The 13369-nt window shown below is 47.2% G+C and overlaps 1 protein-coding gene across 1 annotated transcript in view; it reads right to left on the bottom strand.

Moving 5' to 3' along the window:
• The window catches only part of LOC119389950 (transducin beta-like protein 2), a 285922-nt gene that overhangs the window by 68756 nt on the left and 203797 nt on the right, over positions 1–13369 (bottom strand). Inside the window, exon 5 of the mRNA XM_037657411.2 lies at positions 4163–4249. Within this exon, the coding sequence (XP_037513339.1) occupies positions 4163–4249 (87 nt within the window). The remainder of the gene's footprint in view (positions 1–4162; positions 4250–13369) is intronic.

Below are 13369 nucleotides of genomic sequence, written 5' to 3'. Positions count from 1 at the left end.
GCCTTGACCACGGAGATGCTGCATGTTAATTCCCATTTCTATAAGGAGCCTTATGATGGTGTCAGCCAGGGCCCGGCCATTTGGTCGTGAATTGGCATAAAGCCTAAGAACACTTCTTCGATTCCGTTCGCATCCTTATTAAGGTACCTTGCACAAACAGTAAGCTGCTCGATACCTGCAACATCCGTCGTTTCATCAGCAAGTACGGAGAAGCAGCCTGCAGCGTTTACTTTTGCGACTAGGCTTTCCTTGATGATTGCAGCAGAGATTTCTATAATGTGGTTTTGTACATATAAACTAAAATATGAGGCCTTATTTGGGCAACTTTCGAAATGCTTTTTTTTATCTGTGTCGCCACAATCCGCGCGCATGCGAAGCAGCTCTTTGAAGTTGCCTGTATTTGTAGAGGAGGCTGTGCTTGAATCCATGGGACCACTGTCTCTATGTCCACGGAGAGCCACACCTTGCCACCCGCAAAAGAGAACTGTCTCAACAATAGGCTGTAACTTCCTTCGGATCTCTCTTATTTGAATTTGCCTGCCATGGTCCAGCTGATCAACAACACTGGGCACACATCCTGAGAAGGTTTGAAGAAAACTATCGGCTACCAGATGAGCGTCAGTGTGATATTTAGTGACTTCATGTGCACCGAAGACTTCGAGGGCGTGCTTCCACTTTTGAAATGGATTGGATACGAGGGCCTTAGTGCGCGCATGTTGGCCCTTGCCAATCTCACTTCTGCTAAAAAGGACACACACTCGGCAAAACGCACCCTCTTGAAGCGCTGAGAAGCTAAGCCATCGGTACCTGTCCAGCCAAGCCACGTAAACATTCGTTTCTGCTTAAAATCGTTCATAGACTTAAACATATAGCATGGCGGAGGAATCCAAGGAGAAGCTAGCTGTTGATGTTTTGTGTCATCATCCACTTTTGAGCCATCTGTGTAGAGCCCGATATCAAACTTGCTTCTGCTAACATTTTGAGGGTCATAAAAAGATAAATAATTAAAAAAATGATAATCAGGCTGAAGCCCAATAAATCCCACCACCCGGGTGACGCCGCTGGTTGGTGGTGTATGAGAGCACGAAAAATTTCGGGGGGGGGCTGAAGCCCCATAAGCCCCCCCCCCCCCTGGCTACGCCCCTGCCCTGCATACGCCGCATCCAACCCCGCGGACACACGTAGCAACGTGGGTCTATCCCGTAGGCAGCTACAGCGTGACGCAAGCCACGCGTGGTATAGGAGGACGATTTCCACGCTTTGCCTGGTATAGGCAAGTCGTAATTGATACCGTGCGCAAAACGCTTGGGCAATATATGTACAGCTGCACAGTAGATACACGCGATATACGTTTCGCGATTTAACTTGCTAGCGCTCACTCCCGTCTGTCTCCTACTATAGCGAAGCTGTTTATCCTCACGCCCATGCGTTGCCAAGATAGTGGGGACCGGGCGTTTTCTTACTCTCGGTGGCTCGCGTCCGTATTGTAGACACAAATGGACACGGCGAGACGGCGCAGCGCGGGAATACGGACAGCGAAAGCGGAGAATGCGGCCTATGAGACCGAGTAAGAACGTGTCCGTGGGCAGTCGCTCACGCGGGAAAAACGAACGGAGAGGCGTCAACAGCAGAAATACGAATACAGCTTGGCGAATAGTCTGTCCCAACACGAATGCAGCCCCCCCCCCCCACCCCACCGAGTTTTCTTTCTTTTTTTTTTGTTAATTTCGCGCGGTTTGCCATGCCAAGAGCAAATACACCAAAATGCTGATTTAATTACCCTGTTTCACGAAAGCTGCGCGTCTCGTTAATTCCGATATGTATCAATGGCTCTCCCGTAACTATACAATAAAAAAATAACGATATCCTGAGTTTGTGCGAAAAATCATCTATAGCGCTGCTATTTTAGTGTCCCGTCTTTAATGAAGCGGACGGACGTCATACATTCCAGGCGACATTGGCCGAACGTCAGCAAAGAAATCCACGAACTGTCATTGTACCTATTTTAAAATGTGTGCAACGGGACTCATTGACGCGCGAATGCACCCGCGCACGTATACGCGGGTCGCCGTCCCTCAAAGTCGAGGAACGACCGCCCGAAAACAAGAAGTTGACGGGAAGGGTCCATTGTCTTCAAAGTTGACGAAAGCGCGAAAGATCGCAGCGACACATTTGACGACAGTAACGCAGTGGCGTTTAAGGCATTCCTCAGCAGCGACTCATATATAAGGCGCCAAAAAAATTTAAATAAAGAAGTAAATCACGTGCGCATAGCTGAATATGTACGCAAAGTGAGCGCGAACGTCAGCAGGAGAATATTTAGACGTCTCGGAAACAATGCTCAGAATCACGTATGATAGCACGTGGACAGCCTTAATAGTTAGTTGCTGCGCCCGCCTTTCTTTAAATTATGATAAAAGGAACGTTGCGTAATCGAGTAATTAATGCGGTTAGGTTGCTCGGGCGTCTCACTAGGACGAGAATATCGCCATCAACAACATCAACAAAATCATCATCATCAGCAGCAGCATCAACATCAACAACAACAGTAACATCATCATCATCAACAACATCTTCACCATGAACAGCCCCCTTTATCGAAGGTTGTGGGTTGGGATCCCACCAACGGAAAGGGTGCTTTTTCTTACACTTTAATTCTTTCAATTGACGTTATTAGTAGACAACAGTTAAACACAGCAAATAATGTTCCTTATGCTTTCCTTGGCTTAACTGTCTGTTGGATTCATTTGGTTGTGTAAAGAAAAGAGCCGCTCAAAAAAAAAAAAAAAGCCCAATTCTCACGTGATATTAACAGTGTTATCAAACGTAGAATGAATAAACAGATATATAAATTATTCATTGCTGATTAAGCCTTGCAAAAGTGCTCTTTCAGATATCAATTTTTGCTGATTATAGCCGAAGAAAAAAAAGTTGATGAAAACACGAGAAAATTAATGTTTAAAAAACACTGCCGTTTCTTGAATGTCACGCTGAAATCTCAGCGTCGGCGTATACGTCATTGTGATTACGACGTCATACACTTCCAGGTACATTATGGCGTACATCCGGAGAGAATTCGTCGAACGAGGAATGGTGGTGGAGTCAACGTTGGCTCCGCGTAGCGACATTTATCGGTCGACGACTTTTCGCCACTTTCAAGCCTCGCTATTTCCAATCAGCTTTTTGGCTTGTTTGGCTTATAGTACCTGGGCATTCTGATACCGGAAAGATTTTCCAAGTTCACAATAAGCTAGAGCCTTGGCTCTTTCCGATTGCAACGTCCTTTCGTGCCAATAAGGAATAGATAGTTGTGACCAAGACGTCAGCAGAAAATAAAATGGCTGCGGCTTAGCTCGGCTAGGTCCAGTTATGCAACCGAAAGCTTGTTTACTTGGTTATGATTGTTTACCGTCGTAGCCGAAGCACAGTTTGCCAACCGAACGATATGGCTAATCGACCGTTCCGTACTGCGTGCACTCACTACAGTCGTTTCGTTAGTTACGGAAGCTGTAGCCGCAGTCGACGTGAGGAATACCACGCCCCTAAATCACCAACAGAGGATCGCGCTCGCGTGCTCCTTGCGTTTTCACCTCGGACGCTGAGGAAGGGTATTCGGAGGGGTATATACAGACGAGCCGACGAACGTGTTCGCTGTAGGATCGTGCACAACTGCAACGCCGCAATTAAACTTCAAGCGGCTTGTCACGGGGTATGCGTTCTTCGCTTCAAGGCCACGCGGAGATACACAGCGAAACGCGCTCGACTAGGCCAGTAAAGCTTTCGCTTTAAAATCAACCACGGCGAACATCAACGAGAGAGTTTATTTCGTCTATGCATCCGTTCCAACTGGCTCGCCGAGCCAGACCAAGAATCTCTGCGCGTCTGTGTAAATATGACCTGTATTGGCATATTTGCACAAAAATACCACGTTTGAGTTTTCTGTAGCAACGAGTGGCGTTCGTTTCGCTTCTCATGTATGCCGGACCGGCGAGAATCCTGACGCGACCAGCTGGCCCGATTCACGTTAAAACGCGTACGTCCTATTGCAACTGGCGCATTGATGGCCAGTGACGGGGCTAATGCATGCACACAAAATCATAAACTGCGTTTTTACAGTATCTCTTTCTGACTCAGTCGATATATGAGACGCTTTCGATCTTACCAGATGAAGCGACGAAGCGTCCGCAGGGCGACACGCAGCCGTAGTAGTTGTTCATGTGCCGAGTGTCCACGCTGGCCAGCAGGTCTCCTGCGGGAAAGCAAGCGGCGAATTAAGGCTCAATGCATATACGGCTGACACAGACGAACAAATCACAGCGCCTTAAAGAAAAAGCGGCACATAAGTAAGGACAAGAGAGGCATACGAGATGGCGTTAGTTGTACTTCTTAACTGAAGGGTAGTTATTACAAGATGAAGGTAAAATAAGAGCGGACGAAAAATTGATTGTGCTTTAACTCTTGTCAACCAAGTTATCACGAGCGAAAGGTACACACATGTTTGGCTTGCTTATCCAATGAGTCAAGACTGTATGCACACAGTATTCCCTAAAGTTATGCTTCTTCTCCTTGTTATTGTTCGTGGTGCTGAACGACGGTGGCGGCTGCAGTATACCTTCGATGTTGGCACGCTTCCGCGCTTGGTAAGCTTCTCGACGACTAGGCGAATCTGTCAACCCTTTGCTGCGGTGTCTCAGCAGGCAACTTTGCATTTGCTTGATATTTCACAGCCTGCTGTTTAGCTATAGCTACTGGATGATTGGATTCAGCCTGTCGCATGCGCTGAAGCGCACGCACAGACGGCCCAACCGGCGCGCTATCCATGGCGAGGCTGAGAGACGGCGAAGCAGCCATTAAATCTTCGCCTGATCACGTGGTACCACAGCGGCGAGACTCCGAGAGTAGAGTGCCTCGATGCGCGCGCCCCCGCTTAGAGTGGTGTCAGCTTTTGAAAGGGCAGGTGCCGCCTCCGCGGCCTTGGCGGCAGCGTGGCCGCCATTTTGAATCCCCCGCCTGGTCACTTGTGCGTGGCGCGCGTGCTCTTTTTAGGTCGGTGCTCGTTTCCCTCCAGTTTTATGCGCTCGCTACCGTCACCATGGCCGAGTGTTGCGTGCCGCAGTGCAGCAATCATTCCAGAAACGCTGGGAGCTGTATCGTTTTAGAAGATACGAGGTTTCTTTGGACAGCAAAAATCAAACGTGACAAGCGGCATCCGAAGAACACATTATGCACTTGCAGCGTAAGTTTCCCGCCGGTATTTCGAATGCACATGCAAGGGTAACCTGCCGGTGTTAACCTTGCGTAATCTATGGACACATTGATATCAGCTACATGCTTAAAATGCTTTGGTTCACGTGTGCATGAATCTTGCATTTTTCTTCCCAAACATTCTTTACTGCACTTGGTTGGTCCTGTATCTGCCTTTGATTTTTGCTTTCGCTACTTTTGTGATTTGAAATGTATCATGGAATATATTGTGCGTGTTTGTCTGCAGATCAGATCCTTCTTTTTTCCTAATAATAATTATTTGTGAGAATTTACGTCCCAAGAACCCCGATATGATTATGAGAGGCGCCGTATATAGTAAAAGGCTCCCGAAATTTTGACCGTCTGTTGTTCTTTAACGTGCACCTAAATCTAAGTACGCGGGCCTCTGTCACTTCACCTCCATTGAAATGGGGCCGCTGCGGCCGGGATTCGATCCCGCAACCTTCGGGTCACCAGTCAAGCACCATAGTAAAAACCACGGCGGTTCTTTTTTTTTATATTCCTTTCCGTGTTTCAAGTACGCCTTCTGTGCTGGTCTGATTCCCATTTATGTATGTGTCCAGTTAAATGATTCTTGTCCTTCCCTGTTTCTGTGTTTCAAGGTTGCATTTTCGTCCTGCCTTAAATAATTACGCAGTTTCTGTTTTTTTAATCATTTACGATCACTGTGAATCGACTAGTGGCAGTTGTGTTTTAGTGTGTGATTTGCGTTTTATTTCTGTAATTGCTTCTGTCAGCGCAGCATTAATGCGCACAAATAAATGGCCTGTACACTGGATATTAACGCGCGCGCGCACACACACACACACACACACACACACACACACACACACACACACACACACACACACACACACACACACACACACACACACACACACACAGACACACACACACACACGCACACACGCACACGCACACACACACACACACACACACACACATACACATTCAGTATCTTATTTCTTTCAGCAAGCATAATTTATTTATTAATAATGTAAGCCCTGAAGGCTCATACAGGAATGCGCATACAAACAGTTCTCGCGAAACGTCTATACAAAGAAGACGCATGAAAACAACAACAAGACGGGGAAGCATTGTGTACAGTAGACACGCTATGTCAGTAAAAAATACGAGAAACAAAGTCAAGTTGTACAGTGAGTACGTCATGGAAAACCAGTTAATGAAATAAAAACTCACAGGCTCCCTTATGCGTACGCTTAAGACGGCTCGAAAGCGAAAGCCATCTTCTCAGTTTTTTGCGCACAAAGCGCGGTTTTGCATTGCCTCCAAGATCGGAGGCACCTCACCTGGTTTTGCACTGCCTCCGTGATCTGCCCACTTTTGACCAAGCTACGATGTCATGTGATAACGGCATCATATGACGTCACGCCAAAATTTGTGAAGCCATGATGACGTCTATGGTGACGTCATCACGTGACGATTTTTTCGTCCCTCGTCCTCAACGTCTTGGTATGCTGACGCCGTAGACGCTGGACGCCGACGGTCAAATTTCGCGTTTGATGATGCATTTAAGGCTTTCGCTTTAAAAATACGACCGCCACGGTGGTATGGTGGTGACGGAGCTCGGCTGCTGACCCGAAAGTCACGGGTTCGATCCCGGCCGCAGTGGTCGAATTTAGGTCGAGGCGAAATGCTAGAGGCCCGTGTACTGTGCGATGTCAGTGCAGGTTAAAGAACACCAGATGGTCAAAATTCATGGAGCCCTCCACTACGGTGTGCCTCATAATCATATCATGGTTCTGGCAAGTAAAACCCTAGATATTATTATTAATAAAAGAGACAAATAACCGACGCCGTGCATCTGCCGCACAAAGTGTAAAACAGTATTGGAAACACTCAATATTATGTGCATGCAATTGGGCATGCGAGAAAACCTGCAGATACAGAAAAAGAAACTGCAGATACAAAAAGAAGAAGGAAAAACGCACTGATACTGCGCGCATGCAAAGTTTTACGGCATACTACTCAACAACGTATTCATCGTTTTGATAAGGACTCAAGGTGCAACTCGAGTGCCGATACAGTAGCGGCTACAGATTGTGAGCAAGAAACAATAATGATAAAGAAGCTTTCGTTTCATTTTAGCAGGATAATCGCACCATACTTCCCCTCGGCCCTTTATTCTGTGTATAATATGTATGCTGCCATTTATAATAAACGAGTAAATTGTTTGCAAACTTAGCAAAATGAGCCACCTTAATCGCGCTTAGGTAGCTTCGCAACACTAAATTGTGTGTGTTCAGATACATATACTGCTGCTGCTGCTGACATGTATACAAATACTTTAAACGATTGTTTGTGTATTTGGAATGCAGAGCTTACGAGAAAATTAAATAAGGCTTTAGACTTTGTCGTTTCCGACGTAAGGAAGAGGATTGGTTTTCAACATAACGGAGTCTACGTCTACCTCTAGCGCATAACACATGCACAGGCCGTCAGCTTACATGAATTACATGCTTCCTTAATAAACATTTAGGCAAAAACAGCAATAAAAGCTGCCCAAGCCTCAAAAAAGAAAAGAAAAAGAGAAAGCTCACTAGCGTGCACTTATTTCGGGACGTATCCGCGCACCGCAAGCGCTTTGTGTAGCGCGTTTCGCATGCTGCCGAGCGGCGGCGGGATTCGCAATGGCGGCCGTCGTAGCAGACGACGCGCCTGTCCTCACCCTCAGCGGAGCGCGCGGGCATCAAGGCACCCTATCCGAGAGAGAGTAGCTGCGACGCCTATCCGCAGCGGATCACGTGGCGTGACGTCGCGCTCCGGCGGCTCAAGGTCGTTGCGACGCGATGAATGATCTTGGGAGTCATAGCGTATAGTACAGCTTTCGCTCTAAAAAGAAGCAATTTGCAGCCTGTGGGAAACGAACCTACAACCTCCACTTTAGGCGTGCCTTGCGGTAGCACTTTGCTTTTTCTCGGCCATTTCTCTGCGTGTTAACCATGAAGTGTTAGCCAGCGTCACTCGAGGCCACGGCAGTATAGTTGCGTTCCCTTTCATAGACTAGTGAGTCGACGCTTAGGGCTAGAGAGAGAGAGAGAAACAACATTTATTGAAAAAAATAAAGTAGTTCATTGCGGGTGGGGCCCTTCTTCCAAGGCTCCACTGGCTATAGCGGCTCGGCGGGCCTGACATAGGGTTGCCCGCTTAGGGCTATGTAAGAATTAATCGTTTACACATATATATAGCTTAACGAGACGTTGAAATGAAACAATAAGACAATTTAGACTGATACGTTATTTTTTTAGAATTATATTGCCGTTAATCCTGTCATCACACCTTCATCATAAGGAGGGAAAACAAAGGCCAAATTTTATTTCTCGTATTTCGCGATGAAATTTCATCGCAAAATGTCAGCGTGAAGTCACAGATTTCAAAGTAATATTTCTTTTCGTATTTTGCCAACACTGACACAATGAGAATTCCCGAAACAGGCGACGTTAAGTTTTCGTGATTTCCTTACAACGTAATAACCAACTAATACGAGAAAAATCGCTTGTTGTCTCTTCGTGCCCATTTAAAGACGATATTTAATTACAAAAATATTGAGGACAAAAACTAATAAACAAGCAAACAAAGAATGACATCTCCGACGCTAGATTCCAGCGCACAATGGCTGTACATACATAATCACCGACGTCTGCAAGCTGCTCCAATGTGGAAGTCAAAACACACAAAAAAAATATTTTTTTTTGAATTTCAGTTTTTAGCTTCTTATCCATAACCTCAGACCTAGAAACGTAATCGTAGTGTTCGCTGTTAGTGTTACCCCACTTGCGCCATGACCATTTCTCGAACAGAAGATGCTTCTATGATCACAACTCCTTTGACCTCTTTATATTACAGACGGCAATAAACCGCCTCTGTCAATCTTTTTTGTGGGTGAGACAGAAATTGGGCAAACCCCACTACTCACCATTGGTCCACTCGAAATAAACAGAATAAATAAATAAATAAATAAATAAATAAATAAATAAATAAATAAATAAATAAATAAATAAATAAATAAATAAATAAATAAATAACATGCGCACTGCACTTCTGGCCCATGCAAATTGAGGTGGACGTGCTATAAAATGAGCATACACTAAATTTTAAAAATCCGCCTCTATCATTTTCCTGTGCTGCCCTCTGCCGTTCTGGTGGGGTTCTGGTAGGCGCCGGGGCAACCGGTATGGCCAGAATAAAAGCCTCCGAGATCGTGAGGCGTTTGCGACTTTCCCGCTAGGGGAAGGGCGCATGCGCCGTGGCATTTTGAAGAAGGCGGATTCTGTCTGTACCTTTCATCAAAATTCAGTGTGACCTCTGTGTCGTGCACGTGATAAACAGCTTCGCTAGTCATTCACCTTCGCAGAGTGGAATGGCCCGTGAATTCTTTCTCTTAGTCGTCACGATTGTCTATACGTATTTGTCTACACATGTGTCACACATACTGCACGCCAGATGTGTCGCATGGAGCACATTGAATGTAAGCGCTCAGTGCAAGGCGCCATACGACAGCAAGTGGGCGCCGTCGTTCGCGATCGCTAAAGAGCTGATAGCAACGGGCGCGGCATTCCATCTAATGGAATGCGTCACACATGTCCGCACGCGAAAGCACAGCCAGCACAGCGCGCAGCCAGCGACTGCACACAGCGCAACTATGCACCACCTGCGCGCGCCGCCGCTCACGTGTTACATGCATGCATGTCACTGTCCCGGCGAGCGAACGACAAATTTGTCCTTGTGACCGAGAGTCAAGGTCGTTAACGACGTGGCGCCACCCGCGACAAAGGGATAAACGGCCTTCAAAATTATGGAGACTATCGTTAAATCTTCGCCATAAATGCGTCCTCGTATCGTAATGATTCATTTCACTTATTACGCCTCGTCGTCGCTGCATCGGGCGCGGCCGCGTGCGCCGCCCTTATCGTGGTGATCAGTCGCGAGGCACAGCAAGTGATAAATGTAATTAAATAAGTGAAATCAGCCATCACAGAATGTGGCCGCCTAGCAAGCGCTGCTCTGAGATGCCACTCAGAAGAGAGAGAGTGTGTGTTGAGAGAGAAAGCTAGAGCAGTCCAGAAATATACGGATTCCCTCATCATACGCTTAACTGATGCGATACTATAGGATACGCAATTTTTGTTTTCGTGGGTAGGGTGCCGAATCGACCACGCTTCTTACTTTAAAGGGGCCCTACAACACTTTTCCAAGAAACCATCGAATGGCTTTACTAAAGCAGCTTATTGCCTCCCGAATCGACTGGCGCAAACGTTTTAAGAATCCGTCGAGTACGAGCGGAGTTAGATTTGTCGCACGCTGTAATTCCTTTTTCACTTCTCTCGTCCTGACGAACGCGCTGGAAGCTAAACAGGGAGGAATAGCACGGCGTAAAGAAGCTACGTCAAGCGGACGCCATGACCTTGAGCACTTTTTTTTTCTTTAATCGCGCAGCCAACCTTCAGTGAGAGCGCGGGCACGTGGCGGCCTCCCGCGGCGGGCGCAGTAACTATGCAGCCAACGATGCTCAAATAAGCCAATGGTCGTAAATTTTGGCATATGGCGCCGTCGTTTGAGTAAATGCATCATTTGTAGAGAGGAGAGGAAGCGAATTTTAGCTGACGTCGAGAATTAATTGTAAATTGCAGGCCGCGTGCTGCGCTGCAATGTTTGGCTCACGTGTTTTCAGGATCCTCGACTACCGATAGGCAGCGTTTTCTGAGCATGTCGAAAGTGTTGCAGCGCCTCAAGGCGAAATCCTTAAATCTACCATCAAACGCGAAAAGTGACCGTCGATATCAACACGAGTGATGCAAAAAAAAGTCACAGTTTTGCCGTAACGGCGAAGCAGTGAATGCGATAGCAATAAATTGGAATGTAACGCGAAGAACGGAAAGCAGCTTGAAATTGCCAGTGCGTCGCTCGAGCGCAAAGGACGCACGAAAAGAACGTACACAGGACGAGCGCGAACTATCATGCGTCACAGCTCGACACTGGAAGCGCACTGCTCAAACATTAAGCAGGACGCACGAAACGAACGAACAGGTACACACAGGACGAGCGCGAACTAACTGTCCCAGTTGTTACTTATTTCTGTTTGAACAGCGCGCTCCTTTCGCAAACGTGGCCGCTGCAGCGAGCGAAGCGACCTTCGTACGCTCTGTGACTTCAGCGCGGACATCGCGGGGAAAGCACAAGACATACAACCCCCCGCTCCCCCCCCTTCCCCCCGCCAGCCGCCCCCTTCTTTCCTCGAGATGAGCGCACGAAGGCGACCACGCCCTGTAGGCCGAAGAGCAACGGCGTTCGCAGGAACGGGGCGACGATCTTTAACCATGCGTGCACATCGCGCCGTCTATGTGGTAACTAAGAAAGCATGTTGATGTAAGTGGTGCATATAAATAGATCGCCGTTAGCAGGTTGAAAGACGGTGCTGTTGGTGGCCCATCCGTCGAACGCCGCGCGCTGGAAAACGGTAGGTCGCCCGTTCGATTCCGCGCGTCGGAGAGTTTTTCTGAATTATTTTTCTTTGTGGCTTTGATCATATATATATATATATATATATATATATATATATATATATATATATATATATATATATATATAGTCATGCAGAGAAACAAGAGACAACGCCCGTTCGCTGGGCCGGCTGTTCTTATTCTCCTCGTCTTCCTTCTTCTCGCCCTAGCCGAACATGCGCCTATGCCCGAGCGCCGCTGTCTTCATTACAATATATATATATACGGTGCATGACGGCGGCGACGGCAAAAATCAGCCGAGACAGTCCATATAATTGCTATCGCAATAATAATCGCTGTCGCGTGATCACGTCATCATGACGTCAAAGGTCGGCAAAATTTGTGACGTCACATGGTGATATCATCACATGACATCGTCGCTTGGTGAGGGGTGCCCCGATCCCAGAGGCATTGCAAATACACGTGAGGTGGAGAAAGCTTGCAATGCATTTGATCCCGGAGGCAGTGTTGGGTGCAGAGAGCTTTAGGCAAGGAGGGGGGGTGTCAATACATGGACTGATAAGAAAAAGAATATTGCTTTCGCCTTCGAGTCGTGTTAAGCGAATGCATAAAGGACCGTGTGAGGTGTGCTATTGTTGTGCGGAATGCTGCCCTTATGCTTAGCATATAGTTTACGACGCAACACAAAATGCGCGCCACACTTAAACGAACTCGTTCATTTCGAGCATGAAGTCTATAGGGAGAAGCGGTGAAAAGGCCTATGGATACAACTTTGCGAATCAAGGGGGCGACCCGGGCGATGACCGGTTGCTCTGAGGTGACGAAGACGGGCTTGATATGTGGCCCAATTCTTAGCAGCTGTTCTCCTACTGATCCACCGCATTGACTAAAACTGTGTCACATATTGTTATGCATTCTTCGTGCTTTGACCACGGCGTTACGGCATTTCCGTATATTTGCCGTACGCTAAAACCAGCACAGCTAGAACACCCTAATAACGTGAGTATACCGATCAGTAAAAGAACAGCAGCCAACTGTCTCCTCCAACAACCAAACATTTCACATCCTTCAAAATTTTCAACGATGAACAATAGCAAAAGGAAAGAGAAAAGAAAAAGGAAACAACTACAAGGAAAGGCAGCCCATCGCGTAATGACGGTATCATTGAAAGAGGCGGCCAAGTTCCGCGAGTGGGAGGATTCTATGCGCAGGAAAAAGAAAATGCGTAAAAACCTAGCGCAGGGGCGCGCACATTGAACGCGAGGCACGAACAAAGGAGGGATACAAAAATAAAAGAGAGAGTAAAAAAAAAAAGGGGGTAGATGATGCGCAGCCCTATAGCGACACGTACCACCAGAAGGCCGCGCCTTCCTCTTCCTGGTTTTTGCCCTTGACACTGCGCAATGAGCGCTGACGTCACAGACAAGCTGCCTTTCCGGCCCGCCTGCTCCGATGCGCACGCGTGTATAGCATCGAGTCGGTCAAGGCCGTCAGAAGCGGCAGCTATAGCATGCCTGTCAAACATTTCATTTCAAAAACCCCATTTGAGAATATACGCCCTATAAGATGAGAACAGTAAGACCACGTGTATACGCTTTCTTTTGAGTCCTGACTCGCCACGT

This window comes from Rhipicephalus sanguineus, chromosome 4 (assembly GCF_013339695.2).
Source record: "Rhipicephalus sanguineus isolate Rsan-2018 chromosome 4, BIME_Rsan_1.4, whole genome shotgun sequence".
NCBI lineage: Eukaryota > Metazoa > Arthropoda > Arachnida > Ixodida > Ixodidae > Rhipicephalus > Rhipicephalus sanguineus.
Note: the sequence above shows the minus strand (reverse complement) of the source record. Positions and strands in the feature narration are given on the sequence as shown.